General features: G+C 43.8%; 1 protein-coding gene across 1 annotated transcript in view; it reads right to left on the reverse strand.

Moving 5' to 3' along the window:
- Positions 1-14,949, reverse strand: part of IL12RB2 (interleukin 12 receptor subunit beta 2) — a gene marked incomplete in the record, with an annotated part of 83,927 nt that overhangs the window by 66,821 nt on the left and 2,157 nt on the right. Inside the window, 1 exon segment of the mRNA XM_073593778.1 lies at positions 1,399-1,540. Coding sequence (XP_073449879.1) covers positions 1,399-1,474 — 76 coding nt within the window.

Here is a 14,949-nt window from a genome sequence, read left to right on the forward strand (position 1 = left end):
TGATTCCTCCTCCCCCCTCCGGTGCCACAATTGGCACCTTTCAGGGGGGAGGGGGGTGCAGATACCTGTATTAGACAGGTATCTGCACCTACTTCCCTGGAATAGACTCCCCCCCCCCCCCCCCCGCTGTCTCCTGGGAAACACACAGGTCCCAGGAGATAGCAGGGACCACTTAGGACGCGCAGCGCGACTCGCGCATGCGCAGTAAGGAACCAGGAAGTGAAGCCGCAAAGCTTCACTTCCTTATTCCCTCACCGAGAATGGTGGCAGCAGCAGCCGAGAGCCGAGCTATTGCTCGGCTTCGGCTGCCGACATCGCTGGACAGGTAAGTGTCCATTTTTTTAAAAGTCTGCAGCTGCAGTATTTGTAGCTGCTGGCTTTTAATACATTTTTTTCAGGTGGACTCCCTCTTTAACAGAAAGACAGATTGAGTTCAGAGCTCCCTCTAGTGGATAATTTACAATGTTTAAAGGATAAGTTCACCATCTTTAAAAAAAAATAAAAATGAATGCATATTTTTTTGAAGGTAAAAAACGTGCATTTTTTTTTTTTTCACTAGGAGCCTGCAAAGCATTGCAGCCATGATCAGCAGATCGTGGGTGCAATGCAGGACTTTTGCAGACTGTCATTGTAAGCTGTCTGCTCGTACCTTGTACGGGCAGGCAGCTACACACTGACAGGAAGCAATTTGAATTCTTCTTTCTTAGTTTGCTGTCTTTCCTTTTCAGCATGTAGGGTACAGAGTATGGCATTGGCACAAACAAAGCACTGAAGCAAATGCAGAACATTATTATTAGCTGTACTTAGCAATGTCTATGGCTCAACAGTTTAAAGCTGAACTCTGGACACTTTCATTTAAATATATCCCTTAATAGCCACAAAGGATATAAATCCACCTTGTGTGCACCAAAGGCCTTTGCAAACCCAGGCACTACCTTGTAAAAGTAGCAGTGATATGTGCATAACCTGTGCAGAGAGCAGAGCTGTGGGAGGGACCTAGCAGGCTCCACCCACTACAGGCTGCCTGTAGAAAAATACAGGAGGGGGCGGAGACAAGACCAGTCACCCTGCACAAGGAGAGAGAGCAGCAGTGAGTAGTGGGAGGGACCCAGCAGGCTCCACCCACTACATGCTGCCTGCAGAAAACTACAGGAGGGGGCGGAGAGAAGACCAGTCACCCTGCACAAGGAGAGAGAGCAGCAGTGAGCGGTCTTTATTACAGGAAGGGAAAGTCTCACACTGGATTACTGCACAGATCTGGAAGAAATACACAAAGTACATCAAGATTCAAGAAGAATATACATGATGATTGTATTTAGATAATATTTGATGATCCTGGAGTTCAGCTTTATAGAAGGCGCTAATATCTAATTAAAATTGGATCCTTCTTTAACTGACCTGAATATGCGTTAATAAATCGACACAGTAGGGTGATGTTAAAGGCCGTCCAGTATATAAAAACATGCTTCTCCATGAATGTAACATTAAAGATGGCTCATCGATACTCGGATGCTTCATACTGATCGTCTGCATAGGGACCCTGGAACAAAAATGATAGTTAAAAAGACACAGCGATCTTTAGTAGATCTAAACTGGACAACATTTAGTTTGCTAGTACAGTGGAACCTTGGATTACGACCATAATCCGTTCCAGGAGAATGCTTGTAATCCAAAGCACTCGCATATCAAAGCGCGTTTCCCCATAGAAGTCAATGGAAAGGAAGATAATTTGTTCTGCATTGACTTCTATTACATGCAATACAGCATGTGGCCAGAGGTGGGGGGGGGCGCCGGAGAGCCTCGGAAATACTCGGGGACAGCTCGGCTGAACTCGGAAAGGCTCAGCAACGGAGTGCTTCCGACTATTTCCGAGTGATTCCGAGTATTTCCAAACGGCTCCGAAACATTCCGAGTGTCCCCGGCGCCCCCGCACCTCTGGCCAAATACGGTACTGCACACCCCATTAGCTTGAATTCTGCTCATTTTGCGAGACAACACTCGCAAACCGAGTCAGAATTAAAAAAAAAAAAAGTTGCTCGTCTTTCAAAACGCTCGTTAACCGCGTTACTCGTAAACCAAGGTTCCACTGTACAGCTATTATCCTATCCATATATGACTATGATTTTTGGAGTGGAATATTTTGTTGTATACATCTTGGAGGATTACATTTGATCTTTCACTAGTGAAGAGGTGGCTGACGATCACACAATCATTGTCATATATTTTCCGTTGACACTCGAGTACTGTCTTCTCTTCATGTGGTTGAGACACGTATTTCTAGGACTGTGGATCCGGGTGTGCCAGCAATTTTCATTGTGAATAATAACGATTGTATATGGTATAGGGACTTTTTTTTATGTTCAGAATTTTGGGGAATTTTTTGTAGGGTAATGTGGCTATTGTTTTTTTTTTCATAGTCTAACAGTATATACAAATAAGTATTGAACAAGGTGCTATTGACATAAAATGTTCCACATGTTTTTAACAACCCGGGCAATCCATACATACAAAGAAACCAAAACAAATAAGTTCAGAAATGAAGTTATTTGTAATAAAATTGAATGACACGGGGAAAAAGTTTTGAACCCATAAAGAAAGGGAGGTGCAAAAAGGCATGGAAAGCTTAGACACCAGATGGAATCCATTAGTAATTAGAAAGCAATCCTGCCCCTTGTCAGTACAAATTAATATCAGCCGGTTCAGTCTCAATTGATGGCCTATAACAAGGAGTCTCATTACCAAGGTGTCACACAAGAAACATCTTATGATGGGTAAAAGCAAAGAGCTTTCTCAAGACATTCACAACCTCATTGTTGCAAAACATACTGATGGCATTGTTTACAGAAGGATCTAAACTTCTGATTGTTCCAGTGAGCACTGTTAGGGCCATAATCCAGAAGTGTTAAGAACATAATTTCACCATAAACTGGCCACGACCAGGTGCTCCTAGCAAGTTTTTTTTTTTTTTGCCAATTTCTTTTTATCCTCGCAAGATTTCTGGCAGAGGAGTGAAAAAGAATTATCAGAAGTGTTGTCCAAGAGCCAAAGATCACGTATGGAGAGCTTCAGAAAGATCTGGAATTAGCAGGTACAATTGTTTCAAAGAAAACAATAAGTAATGCATTCACCCGCCATGGCCTGTATGCATGCTCACCACGCAAGACTCCATTTCTGAAGGAAAAGCATGTTGAAGCTCATTTAAAGAGGAGTTCCAGTCAAATAAAAAAAAAAAAATAAAAGTCAGCAGCTACAAATACTGCAGCTGCTGACTTTTAATTGGACACTTACCTGTCCCAGGGTCCAGCGATGCGGGGGATCGAAGCCCCGCTCGTCTCCCCCTCCGTTCGGCGGCGCCGGCATTGCGGCTGTGGGCACCGTGATTGGCCGCTCAATCACCTGGGACCTGTAATGGGTCCCAGATGATTGACAGGAGGGAGGGAGCAGAGCTGAGCCCTTCCTGTGCCGAGGGGGAAGTGATGTCACCAGCCCAGGCACTGGAAGAGGCAGGCTACAAGGGACCCCCTAGCAACAGGCATTTAGAGGTGAGTAAAAAAAATATATATATATCCAAATGTTTTTTTGTATTTTTTTTAGGATTTTTCATGTATTTTTTTTTGGTATGGAACCCCACTTTAAAGTTTGCTGCACAACATTTAGACAATCCTGTGAAATACGGGGAGAATATAGTCTGGTCAGATGAGACCAGAATTGAACTCTTTGGATTCCATAATACACACCATGTTTGGAGGTCAAGTGGCACATCACCCCAAAAACACCCCCCATACCAACAGTGAAGTTTGGAGGTGGGAACATCATGGTGTGGGGCTGTTTTTCAGCATATGGTTCTGGCAAACTTCATATCAATGAAGGAAGGATGAATGAAAAAATGTACCGAGACATTCTTGATAAAAGTCTGCTGCCATCTACCAGGATGATGAAGATGCAACGAGGGTGGACATTTCAGCAAGACAACGATCCCAAACACAAAGCCAAGGAAACTCTCAAATTCAAAGTAGAATGGCCCGGCCAATCACCTGACTTGAATCCAATAGAAAATCTATGGAGAGAACTAAAGATCAGAGTTCATAGAAGAGGCCAACGGAACCTTCAAGATTTAAAGACTGTGTGGAAGAATGGGCCAAACTCACACCTGAGCAACTAGTTTCTCCATACAGGAGGCGTCTTGAAGCCGTCATTACCAACAAAGGATTTTGTACGAAGTATTCAATACATTTCCGTTGGCGTGTTTAATACTTTCCCCGTGTCATTCCATTTTTATTACACATAACTTCATTCCTGAACGTATTTGTTTTGGTTTCTTTGTATGTATGGATTGCATGGGTTGTTACCGACGTGTGGTGAAAATGTCATGTCAATAACACCTTTAGAAATATATTTACCTAAAAAATTGGTGACGCGTTCAATACTTATTTTACCCGCTATATACAGTGTTTTGAAAACATATTCACACCCCTTGATATTTTCCACATTTTGTCATGTTACAATCAAAAACGTAAATGTATTTTATTGGGATTTTATGTGATAGACCAACACATAGTGGCACATAATTGTGAAGTGAAAGGAAAATGATAAATGGTTTTCAAAATAACAAATAAATATGTGAAAAGTGTGTGTGGGGGGGTGCATTTGTGTTCAGCCCCCTTTACTCTGATACCCCTAACTAAAATCTAGTAGAACCAATTGCCTTCAGAAGTCATCTAATTAGTAAATAGAGTCCACCTGTGTGTAATTTAATCTCAGTATAAATACGGTTGTTCTGTGAAGCCCTCAGAGGTTTGTTAGAAAACCTTAGTGAATAAACAGCATCATGAAGGCCAAGGAACACACCAGACAGGTCAGGGATAAAGTTGTTGTGAAGTTTAAAGCAGGGTTAAGTTATAAAAAGTATCCCAAGCTTTGAACATCTCATGGAGCACTGTTCAGTCCATCATCCGAAAATGCAAAGGGTATGGCACGACTGCAAACCTACCAAGACATGGCCGTCCACCTAAACTTACTGGCTGGGCTGTTGGCTAATTGCCAGCTTCTATCTTTCCACAGTGACTCACCTGTTGATAATATTCTGCTCGTCAGTCCTGCCTACTTAAGCCGTCCAGCCCAGATGATCTCTGCCTTTGCCTTGGACAACATCACAGAGACTATCTCCTGCGTTCCTGTTAAAGATTTGCTTGGCTGACATTCCTTCTGGCTCCAGATCCTGCTTGCTGTTCCACTACGTTGATCTCTGGCTTCCTGACTTTCTGGCTTGCCTGACTATCTGTTCCGTTTACCGAACTTTGGCTATGTTTTGACTACGTTTTTTTCTATTTACTTTTATTATTAAACAAGTGTGATTTAACTGTACTTCTGTCTCGGTCTCATTCATGGTTTCTGACAGATCCACAGCTCAGGTGGTAGAATCTGTCCACAGGTCAACTATTAGTCGTGCACTTCACAAATCTGGCCTTTATGGAAGAGTGACAAGAAGAAAGCCATTGTTGAAAGAAAGCCATAAGAAGTCCCGTTTGCAGATAGTGAGAAGCCATGTGGGGGACACAGCAAACATGTGAAAGAAGGTGCTCTGGTCAGATGAGACCAAAATCAAACTTTTCGGCCTAAAAGCCAAACGCTATGTGTGGCGGAAAAGTAACACTGCATATCACCCTGAGCACACATGGTGGTGGCAGCATCATGTTGTGGGGATGCTTTTTTTCAGCAGGGAAGCTGGTCAGAGTTGATGGGAAGATGGATGGGGCCAAATACAGGGCAATCTTAGAAGAAAACCTATTAGAGTCTGCAAAAGACTTGAGACTGGGGCGGAGGTTCACCTTCCAGCAGGACAACGACCCTAAACATACAGGCAGAGCTACAATGGAATGGATTTGATCAAAGCACATTCATGTGTTATAATGGCCCAGTCAAAGTCCAGACCTAAATCCAATTGGGAATCTGTGGCAAGACTTGAAAATTGCTATTCACAGACGCTCTCCATCCAATCTGACAGAGCTTGAGCTATTTTGCAAAGAGGAATGGATAAAAATTTCACAGCAAAAGGTGGTTCTACAAAGAGTTGATTTAGGGGGACTGAAAACAAATGCATGCCACGCTTTTCACATATTTATTTGTAAAAAAAAATTGAAAACCATTTATCATTTTCCTTCCACTTTATAATTATGTGCCACTTTGTGTTGGTCTATCACAAAAGATCCCAATAAAATACATTTACGTTTTTGGTTGTAACATGACAAAATGTAGAAAATTTCAAGGGGTATGAATACTTTTTCAAGGCACTGTATATATGTCTGTAACTAATATTATGATCCCTGAAGCTTTCCATATATAACTGCGTCCCATATGAATAGGATTTTGTTACTGTCTGTGACCCCACTAGGTAGATTCACCCTATCTATGTCAGTGCTACTTGCCTTCCACATTCCAGCATTGCATTTGCTTCTAGGGGGTCTTTCACACATGCGGACTGTTCAGGTCCGCCTTTCAGTTTTTCAGGTGGACCTGAACGAACGCTCCATTCACCTCTATGGAGCAACAGATTCAGTGGTGACTTGCCTGCTGACATCCACTCCGCTAAATCCAGACGGATGGAAACCCTTTTTTCCATCCATCTGGCAGGTCGGATGAAAACGGACAGGTGGTCTGTTTTCATCCAATCCCCCATAGAGGAGAGCGGGGCTCTGACAGGTCCATCCCTGCACAGTGAGCGGAGACAGACCTGTCATCCGCCTGCTTAGCGGGGATCAGCGGATCGATCCCTGCTGAGCAAGCGGAGTCTGTCAAAATGGACAGCCCCGTGTGAAAGGGACCTAAGGCACACATCTACGCACACTTCCAGGTCTTACCCAGAGTGTCGTGGCCATGTCCAATTGGTGCAGCTTCCACCCCCTAACTGGGTTGTCATCTTCACAACGAAATAAAGCATCACAGCCCTTATCTTCCTCTGAAAATGTCACTGCCACACCCAATCAGAACATCTTTCTCTGCCTGCTTTATTTAAATTTAGTGCAACCTTCAACTCACTGCCCAAGCAATGCTCTTGCAAGCTAGCTGCCAAGCCCCGGTACACCTTCCTGCTATCCAGCCTGTATCCTCAATTTGATTCCTGAGTACCAAGCTCTGGGTTTGTTCCTGGTAATTCATGTCTGCTGCCCATCCTGACCTCTGGATTGCTCCTGGTAATCACTGTCTGCTGAATGTCCTGACTTCTCTGACCTGTTCCTGACCATTTATGTCCAGCCAGCCCTGTTCACATTGACCTCCAACTAAGGGTCTGTGGTACTTAGAGCAGAGTGAGCCCAGGGGTTTGTAACCTAGGGGCAGCACACAGCAAAGCCCAAACCTCTGTGAAGGGGTCCCTGGTCAATATTGGTGGATCTTAGACTCTGAACACTGGGCCATGTCACCTGCTCTCATGAAGGACCAGCCTCCTATTCCAACAAGTCCTTATCCAGCTTCAAGCTTTTATCCATCCCATCCCAGAGTAAACCTTGTCTTGTTTCCAGGAATTCCTTCTTCCAGTGTGCAGATCCAGCTTCCGGGTCTGACTAGTCCCTCAATGCCCTGCTTTACAATGAACTGGCTGTAGGCCTACACTTCTAAGATATGCAGAATAATATCTCTGAATGCGCAACACATCGAACCTTGAAGCAGATGGGTGGTGTAATAATGTGTGGGGAATATTTTAAAAAGGTTGGGCAGCACAGTGGTGTAGTGGTTAGCACTCTCGCCTAGCAGTAAAAAGGGTCGCTGGTTTGAATCCCAACCACGACACTACCTGCCTGGAGTTTGCATGTTCTCCCTGTGCCTGCGTGGGTTTCCTCCGGGTACTCCTGTTTCCTCCCACACTCCAAAGACATGCTGGTAGGTTAATTGGCTTCTGTTCAAAATTGGCCCTAGTATGTGAATGTGAGTTGGGGACCTTGGATTGTGGGCTCCTTGAGGGTAGGGACCGATGTGGGTGTACGATGTATGTGCAGAGTGCTGTGTGAATTGGCGGCGCTATATGGGTACCTTAAATAAAAAAAAATAGGGATGATTGTAGACACTCACTCGGGATGGACTGGTGTCTTTATTCAACCTTACTAACCATGTAACTATGTAACTTCTTCGGGAGGCCTACCATATCATATTGGGTATCCCTTACAGGGTCCATATTGGTATAGTCGGCATTCTGACACTATTTGTCCTGATGATCATTGCCACTAAGACAAAAGGTGATTGGAAATCCAAAATATCTGTGTTGTCACCAGAACAAATGTGAGAAGAAATCTTCCACTGGATACCTCCTCCAGTGACAGCTGTCTAAGAAGGGAATTCTCTCTTCTTTGCAGAGATTTGTTTTACTTCTTGTTGCTGGGACAGGAAGTGATGGGAGATCTCCCCAACAGGAGACTGACAGCAAAAATAACCATTAACCATTTCTAATTCTACCCAAGACTAACAAAAAATGTGCCTATGAATACACTTTAACTACTTTGTGAGTTTCAACACATCAATGTTCTATTTCTTTGGGAACAGGGTCCCCTTAAAGGGATCTTATAACTAGTGGTTTTGGGTCAGTAGCTAAGCAGTGTAGTAAAGGATAAAGATGGCAGCCTGGATCTATCACCCTAAAGTACACTGCAGCTTATGAACTTCTCTCCAAATAGTTTCATTTTATGTACTCAGAGATGTCAACAATATGAATAAAGCCCTGTACACATGGGCAGAATGTCAGGAGACATTTGCCGGTTAAAAAAAAAAAAAACGTCCGACATTCTGCCCGTGTGTATGCCCGTTTGGCCGGCTTCTGTTGGACGTGCATGTTGGAAGACCAGCAGCAGTCCGACTCCCGATCAGCGCTCTCAGCCAATGGTAGAGAGCGCTGATCGGAGAGTTCGGGCGGGGGGGGGGTCTTCCTCCTGTCAGAACACAACAGCTCAGCGGGGGAGATGACTGAATTGACCTTGCATGGTTAGTACAGCGACTCTGGCCGGAGCTGACTGTTTTTTATTTTCTTTCAACCCGCGGGGTTGAACGGAAAAAAAACCCAAAAAACTAATAGTGTGTACCAGGCTTAAAAGTCCAGCCGTCTGACCGCCATCCCACATTATCTATTTGCTCAGGGTGAATATAGCAGCTAGTATTCACTTCACTTTGTATTATCTTTCATCTCCGAAAAATTTAACACATGCTATTTTTTGCATTTTTTGATGCATGGTTTCCTTTTAAATGACAATAACATTAAACCAATATTAGAATCATACAGGTTCTCTATTTCTAGGTAACAATTGAAATAAAAGTTCTATAGTCCAAAGGTACTTATTCCAAAACAAAAAGCCAACACTTTTCAGGGGCCAAGCTGCACCCCCTTCATTGGGGTTTAGAACTATGTGTAAAGTGGAGGGATAGGACTCAATATGATGACTCTATTTGCTGAAAGACAAATATCTCAGAATTACTACTGAAACAAAATTACCCCACCAACAATTTTTTCAGCAGTAATTCAGATATTTGTTCTTAAAGGGAATTTCAATACCGGTCAGAAAGGAAAAACCTTTGAATTAAGAATGATAATTCTTTTTGACACAAGAGATAATAGACTCATTGTTGATCTTGTTTTTCTGAACCACTATAATTGCCTTTCTCAGTCTTTTTACCCCCCAGGAACCCTTGAAATAAGTTTCAGGTCTCGGGGAATCCCTGTTGAAATCAATTCATCGGGGGTCAGTGGGAATATTGTACCTTATATTGATAGTCAGTGAGAAGAATGCCCTGTTTACAGAGGGATAAACAGATCATTGGTGTCATGCCGCTGGCTCTGCCAATTGGCATTGGGTCTGGAACTATCCAGGCACAATCAGATGGGAGCTCAATCAGCCACAGCTCAAGGAACCCCTACAGCCCCTGGAAGAACAAAAAGGTTCAACAGAAACCTGTCTGAGAATGGCTGTGCTCTTATATACTTCTATGACCATTCTCACCTCTGGGAAATGTTGTACCCCACTTCTCTACTCCTGCTCCTTCTGGTTCGTTTATTACCCTGTGCTGTTTTTTTTATTTTATTTTTTTTCCTCTAACCTTCACAGATTGCTAACTTAAAATGGTTGTAAACCCTTACATATACCCAGTGAAGTAACTAGCCTCATATGCAGAGATGAAACAAATCCTCCTACAATATGTTGTACCTGTTCATCTAAAGCCCCCTCCTCTCTACAGCCTTCTAAAACACACAGATCAAAGGCTATTTCTCAGCTAAAGCAGGCAAGGGGTGGGGTTTTGACATCACACACTGCAGAGCATAGAACAGGGAACTGAGTGTGATCTGAGACCTGAGTGGAGGGAAGGGACACCCCCTCCCCCCTACACAGTCTCATAGGGAAACATGCACAGCTGAGGCTTTCAATCACATTCTGTGTGCTGGAAGGGGGTGCAGGGCCATCTCCTGAGATGCTGTGATGTAGGGATAACCTATCAGAAGTTACAAATGCAGATAGCAGAGGGGTGGAGACAGAAATCACACCCGCGGGTGCTATAGACACACTATAGAAGGATATGCTCTGTTCGTTTTTCATTTCAGAAATTTGCAACCACTTTATTTGCAGATCTGTCTTAGAATTCTCCTAAACCTTTGTGTTTCTGCAATTCTTGAACCTGGTGAAAAAGGGTAGACCCCCCCAAAAAATTGCCTTGAAATTGAATTGTTAGCCAGGGTTCACACCTTTGCACTTGGTGTGTTTTTTTGCAGATGCATTTTGTGTTAAAATAGATAGAAATGCATTAAAATATATGTAAACAATCATTGCTTTATTTTTCAACACAGTTTGCACTGCTCATCAATGCATGTCATAACATGTGTAAGCATGGTTTGATGTGCATTAATGTGCATCAAGAAATGCGACCTCCCCAGCACATCATAAACTAAAGGCAGACCTGCACTTAGTGCTCTGAAATGTTGCTTACACTGAGAATAATAAATGTCTCTGTCTTGAGCTTATCATGCACTGGTGAGGTTTGATATTCTATATTCCTGATATGTGGCGCCATCCACTGTTCTCACTACAACACTCAAACCACTGGACTGGAAATAATTTGGAGTTCACCTCTCTACACAATGAAATGCGTTAAAGCGGAGTTCCACCCAGAAATAGAACTTCCGCAGATTGGATCCCCCCCCCCCTCCTCCAGTGCCACATTTGGCACCTTTCAGGGGGGAGCGGGAACCTGTAAAATCCAGGTATCTGCTCCCACTTCCGGGGAAAGATCGCCATATACTACCCAATGTCTGGCCCCTCCTCCTCCCCCCCCCCCCCGCTGCCTTCTGGGAGACACACAGGTCCCAGAAGACAGCAGGGACCATTCAGATCGTGCAGCACGACTCGCGCATGTGCAGTAGGAAACAGGCTGTGAAGCCGCAAGGCTTCACTTCCTGTTTCCCTTAGTAAGGATGCCGGAGCCTGCTTCGGGCTTTTTCAGAGGCGGAACTTCGCTTTGATAGGTTTTTTCCCTCCATTATAAAGTGCCTTGAAGTGCGTTTAGACGTGTTCTGATTTATTTAAATGGCAGACACATCCAGCAAAAGCACAAAAGTGTGAATCCAAAGCTCAACTTTGTTGTTACAAGTGCAATAATATGGCTACAATTACCTAAAACATGCTGGTCAAACATTGTACAGCTCTGATGCTGTTCATATTGGTTTAAGTTTCTCAATTGGAAGACAACCTTCCAAGAAATGGTCCTTTTTAATATTTTGGACCAAACATGAAACCACCTTTGATATTTGTTTATATTGATGTTTACTATGTCCTGATTTTTTTTTATGTTACAGCCCTAAATAAGGGGGCATCTGAGGCCCCTGAAATGTGTTGGCTTGTTTTTGTGATGTTTAATAAAAGATCAAAAAGGTTCCTTGTGTAAATGTGGGGGGAGGATCCTTCTGATTAAGTAAAGATGCAAACTCTGAGCCTTTAGTGCAGGACAACCAAATATGTGTTAAATAACAAAGAATTTTATAGAATAGAATAGTTGTATTGAATCCAACATGAAATTGGCCCTAGAGCAGGGGTAGGCAACCTTTGAGAGATGGAGATCTACCTGGACAACATTGAAGAGGTCAAAGATCATTGGGGTGCAGCCCCCCCCCCTTTTTTTTAAAGAAATTTTCCAGCAATTTTCTAGCAAGCCCCTAATAAAAAGTAAAGCCAGCATGAAGAAACCCTAGAAAAATCGACTAAACTACACTTAGCCTACCTTAAAAAATAGCTTCAGTGAGAAACTCTGCATTTACTTTTAGTAGTATGTAGGGTGGTGTACAGAGGTCAGTAGTATGTAGGGCGGTGTACAGAGGTCAGTAGTATGTAGAGCAGTGTACAGAGGTCAGTAGTATGTAGAGCAGTGTACAGAGGTCAGTAGTATGTAGGGCGGTGTACAGAGGTCAGTAGTATGTAGAGCAGTGTACAGAGATCAGTAGTATGTAGGGCGATGTACAGAGGTCAGTAGTATGAAGGGCGGTGTACAGAGATCAGTAGTATGTAGGGCGGCGTACAGAGGTCAGTAGTATGTAGGGCAGTGTACAGAGGTCAGTAGTATGTAGAGCAGTGTACAGAGGTCAGTAGTATGTAGAGCAGTGTACAGAGATCAGTAGTATGTAGGGCGGCGTACAGAGGTCAGTAGTATGTAGGGCAGTGTACAGAGGTCAGTAGGATGTAGAGCAGTGTACAGAGGTCAGTAGTATGTAGAGCAGTGTACAGAGGTCAGTAGTATGTAGGGCAGTGTACAGAGGTCAGTAGTATGTAGAGCAGTGTACAGAGGTCAGTAGTATGTAGGGCGGCGTACAGAGGTCAGTAGTATGTAGGGCAGCGTACAGAGGTCAGTAGTATGTAGAGCAGTGTACAGAGGTCAGTAGTATGTAGGGCGGTGTACAGAGGTCAGTAGTATGTAGGGCAGTGTACAGAGGTCAGTAGTATGTAGGGCAGTGTACAGAGGTCAGTAGTATGTAGGGCGGTGTACAGAGGTCAGTAGTATGTAGGGCAGTGTACAGAGGTCAGTAGTATGTAGGGCGGTGTACAGAGGTCAGTAGTATGTAGGGTGGTGTACAGAGGTCAGTAGTATGTAGGGCAGCATACAAAGGTCAGTAGTATGTAGGGCGGTGTACAGAGGTCAGTAGGACTGGGGTCTGGAGGGGCACAATACTGGGGGATCAGAGGGCATAGTTGCAGGGGGGTGAGGAGGGCATGGTACTGGGGGTGGGGAGAGCATAATACTGGAAGGTCAGGAGGGTATAGTACTGTACAGGGGGATCAGTACAGCTGGGGTGTCAGGAGGGCACAGTACTGGGGGGATCAGAAAGGTCAGGAGGGCTGGGAGTCAGAAGGATGCTACGGGTCAGAAAGGTATGGTATTGGGGGGGGACAGAAGTGAATGGTACTGGATGGAGGAGGGCATGGTGCAGGGGCATCAGGAGAGCTGGGTGTCAGCAGGATGGCTGGGTGTCAGCAGAAGACCTTGTCGGGACTGGAAGGTGTTCGTGAGCTATCCGTCACTTGTAGCGATCAACAGGTAGCTCGTGGTCGACAGGTTACCGACCCCCGCCCTAGAGAATGCATATGCTTGTTCGGCTGAATTCCTTTGGAATGGCTAATTCCATAAAAAAAACACTTGGCTCCCCATTATCTTTCTGCCTGTTTGACTGCATTCACCTGACATTTAGGCAAAGCTTTCAATAACTGGGATCAGTAAAAGATAAGCAGAGGCTCATGCACATTGTGCGTTCAGGGTGTACAACATAAAATCCTGTCTTTTTTCCATGCCAGGGAAGCCCAGGTGCTGATAGAAATGAGTAACTGTATGCGGGTATATGGCAGTACATATTAGGCGGGTTCACATGAGTACCTGCGCATATCCATTTACATCCATGCACAGCTATTCATGTCTATGGGCGGATTCATAAAGCACCTGGGCTTCCCTTGAGCAGAAACAGACAGCATTTTAAAGCTGTATGCCCCTAACGCACCCGTGTACATGAGATCATAGGGGTTAAGTGTTTTCTACCTCCTGCAGCCAGTCATCTCAGAGTGTTTATGACTTCAGTAGAGAGAGTCTATAGGCGCAAAGCATTATTTTGAATATTTATACTTTCTGTCTAAAGTGATTCATGAACTCTATGCAAGAAATCGAAACCAATACAAACATGTAAAAGCTGATTTATTATTCAACAAGGTATGTCTTATATAAAAAAAAACAAAGTCTAAAGCCCCATACACACTATCAGATTTTCTGCTGATTTTTGTCTTCAGATTTACCAAAACCATGTAGTGCGAGGGCCTGTCTGATTGCATACAAATTGAAACTCCTAAGGTTTGACCTCATATTACATGGTTTTGGTAATCTGAAGGAAAAAAATCAGCAGAAAATCTGATAGTGTGTATGGGGCTTAACACATTTCGTAAAGTATTCTGGGTAAGGCGTGATATCTATAGGGTACTTTCAGTGCCATTTATTAAAAGGTTAATCAAAAACTTTGAAGAGCATGTTAAGGGTGTGAGCTCTATGTTCCAGCCATGTAGGAAACTACTGGTGGTGTTCCATCGAGGCGGTATGAGCTCCATAGCATAGAAATGGATGAGTAGTGTTGCATGGGGGATGTTTTACTGAGCTCTGTGTTCCAGCCTCGAAGGAATGGATGAGTAGTGTTGCATAGAGGATGTTATTGTTATAGTGAGCACTGTGTTCCAGCCATGCAGGAATTGACTGGTGCTGTTCCATTGAGGCTGTTATAGAGTGTGTGTGCTCTATGTTCCAGTCTCATAGAAATGGATGAGTAGTGTTGCATGGAGGATGTTATAGTGAGCTCTATGTTCCAGTCTCATAGAAATGGATGAGTAGTGTTGCATGGAGGATGTTATAGTGAGCTCTATGTTCCAGTCTCATAGAAATGGATGAGTAGTGTTGCATGGA

This window comes from Aquarana catesbeiana, linkage group LG07, assembly GCF_042186555.1.
Source record: "Aquarana catesbeiana isolate 2022-GZ linkage group LG07, ASM4218655v1, whole genome shotgun sequence".
NCBI classification, from domain to species: domain Eukaryota; kingdom Metazoa; phylum Chordata; class Amphibia; order Anura; family Ranidae; genus Aquarana; species Aquarana catesbeiana.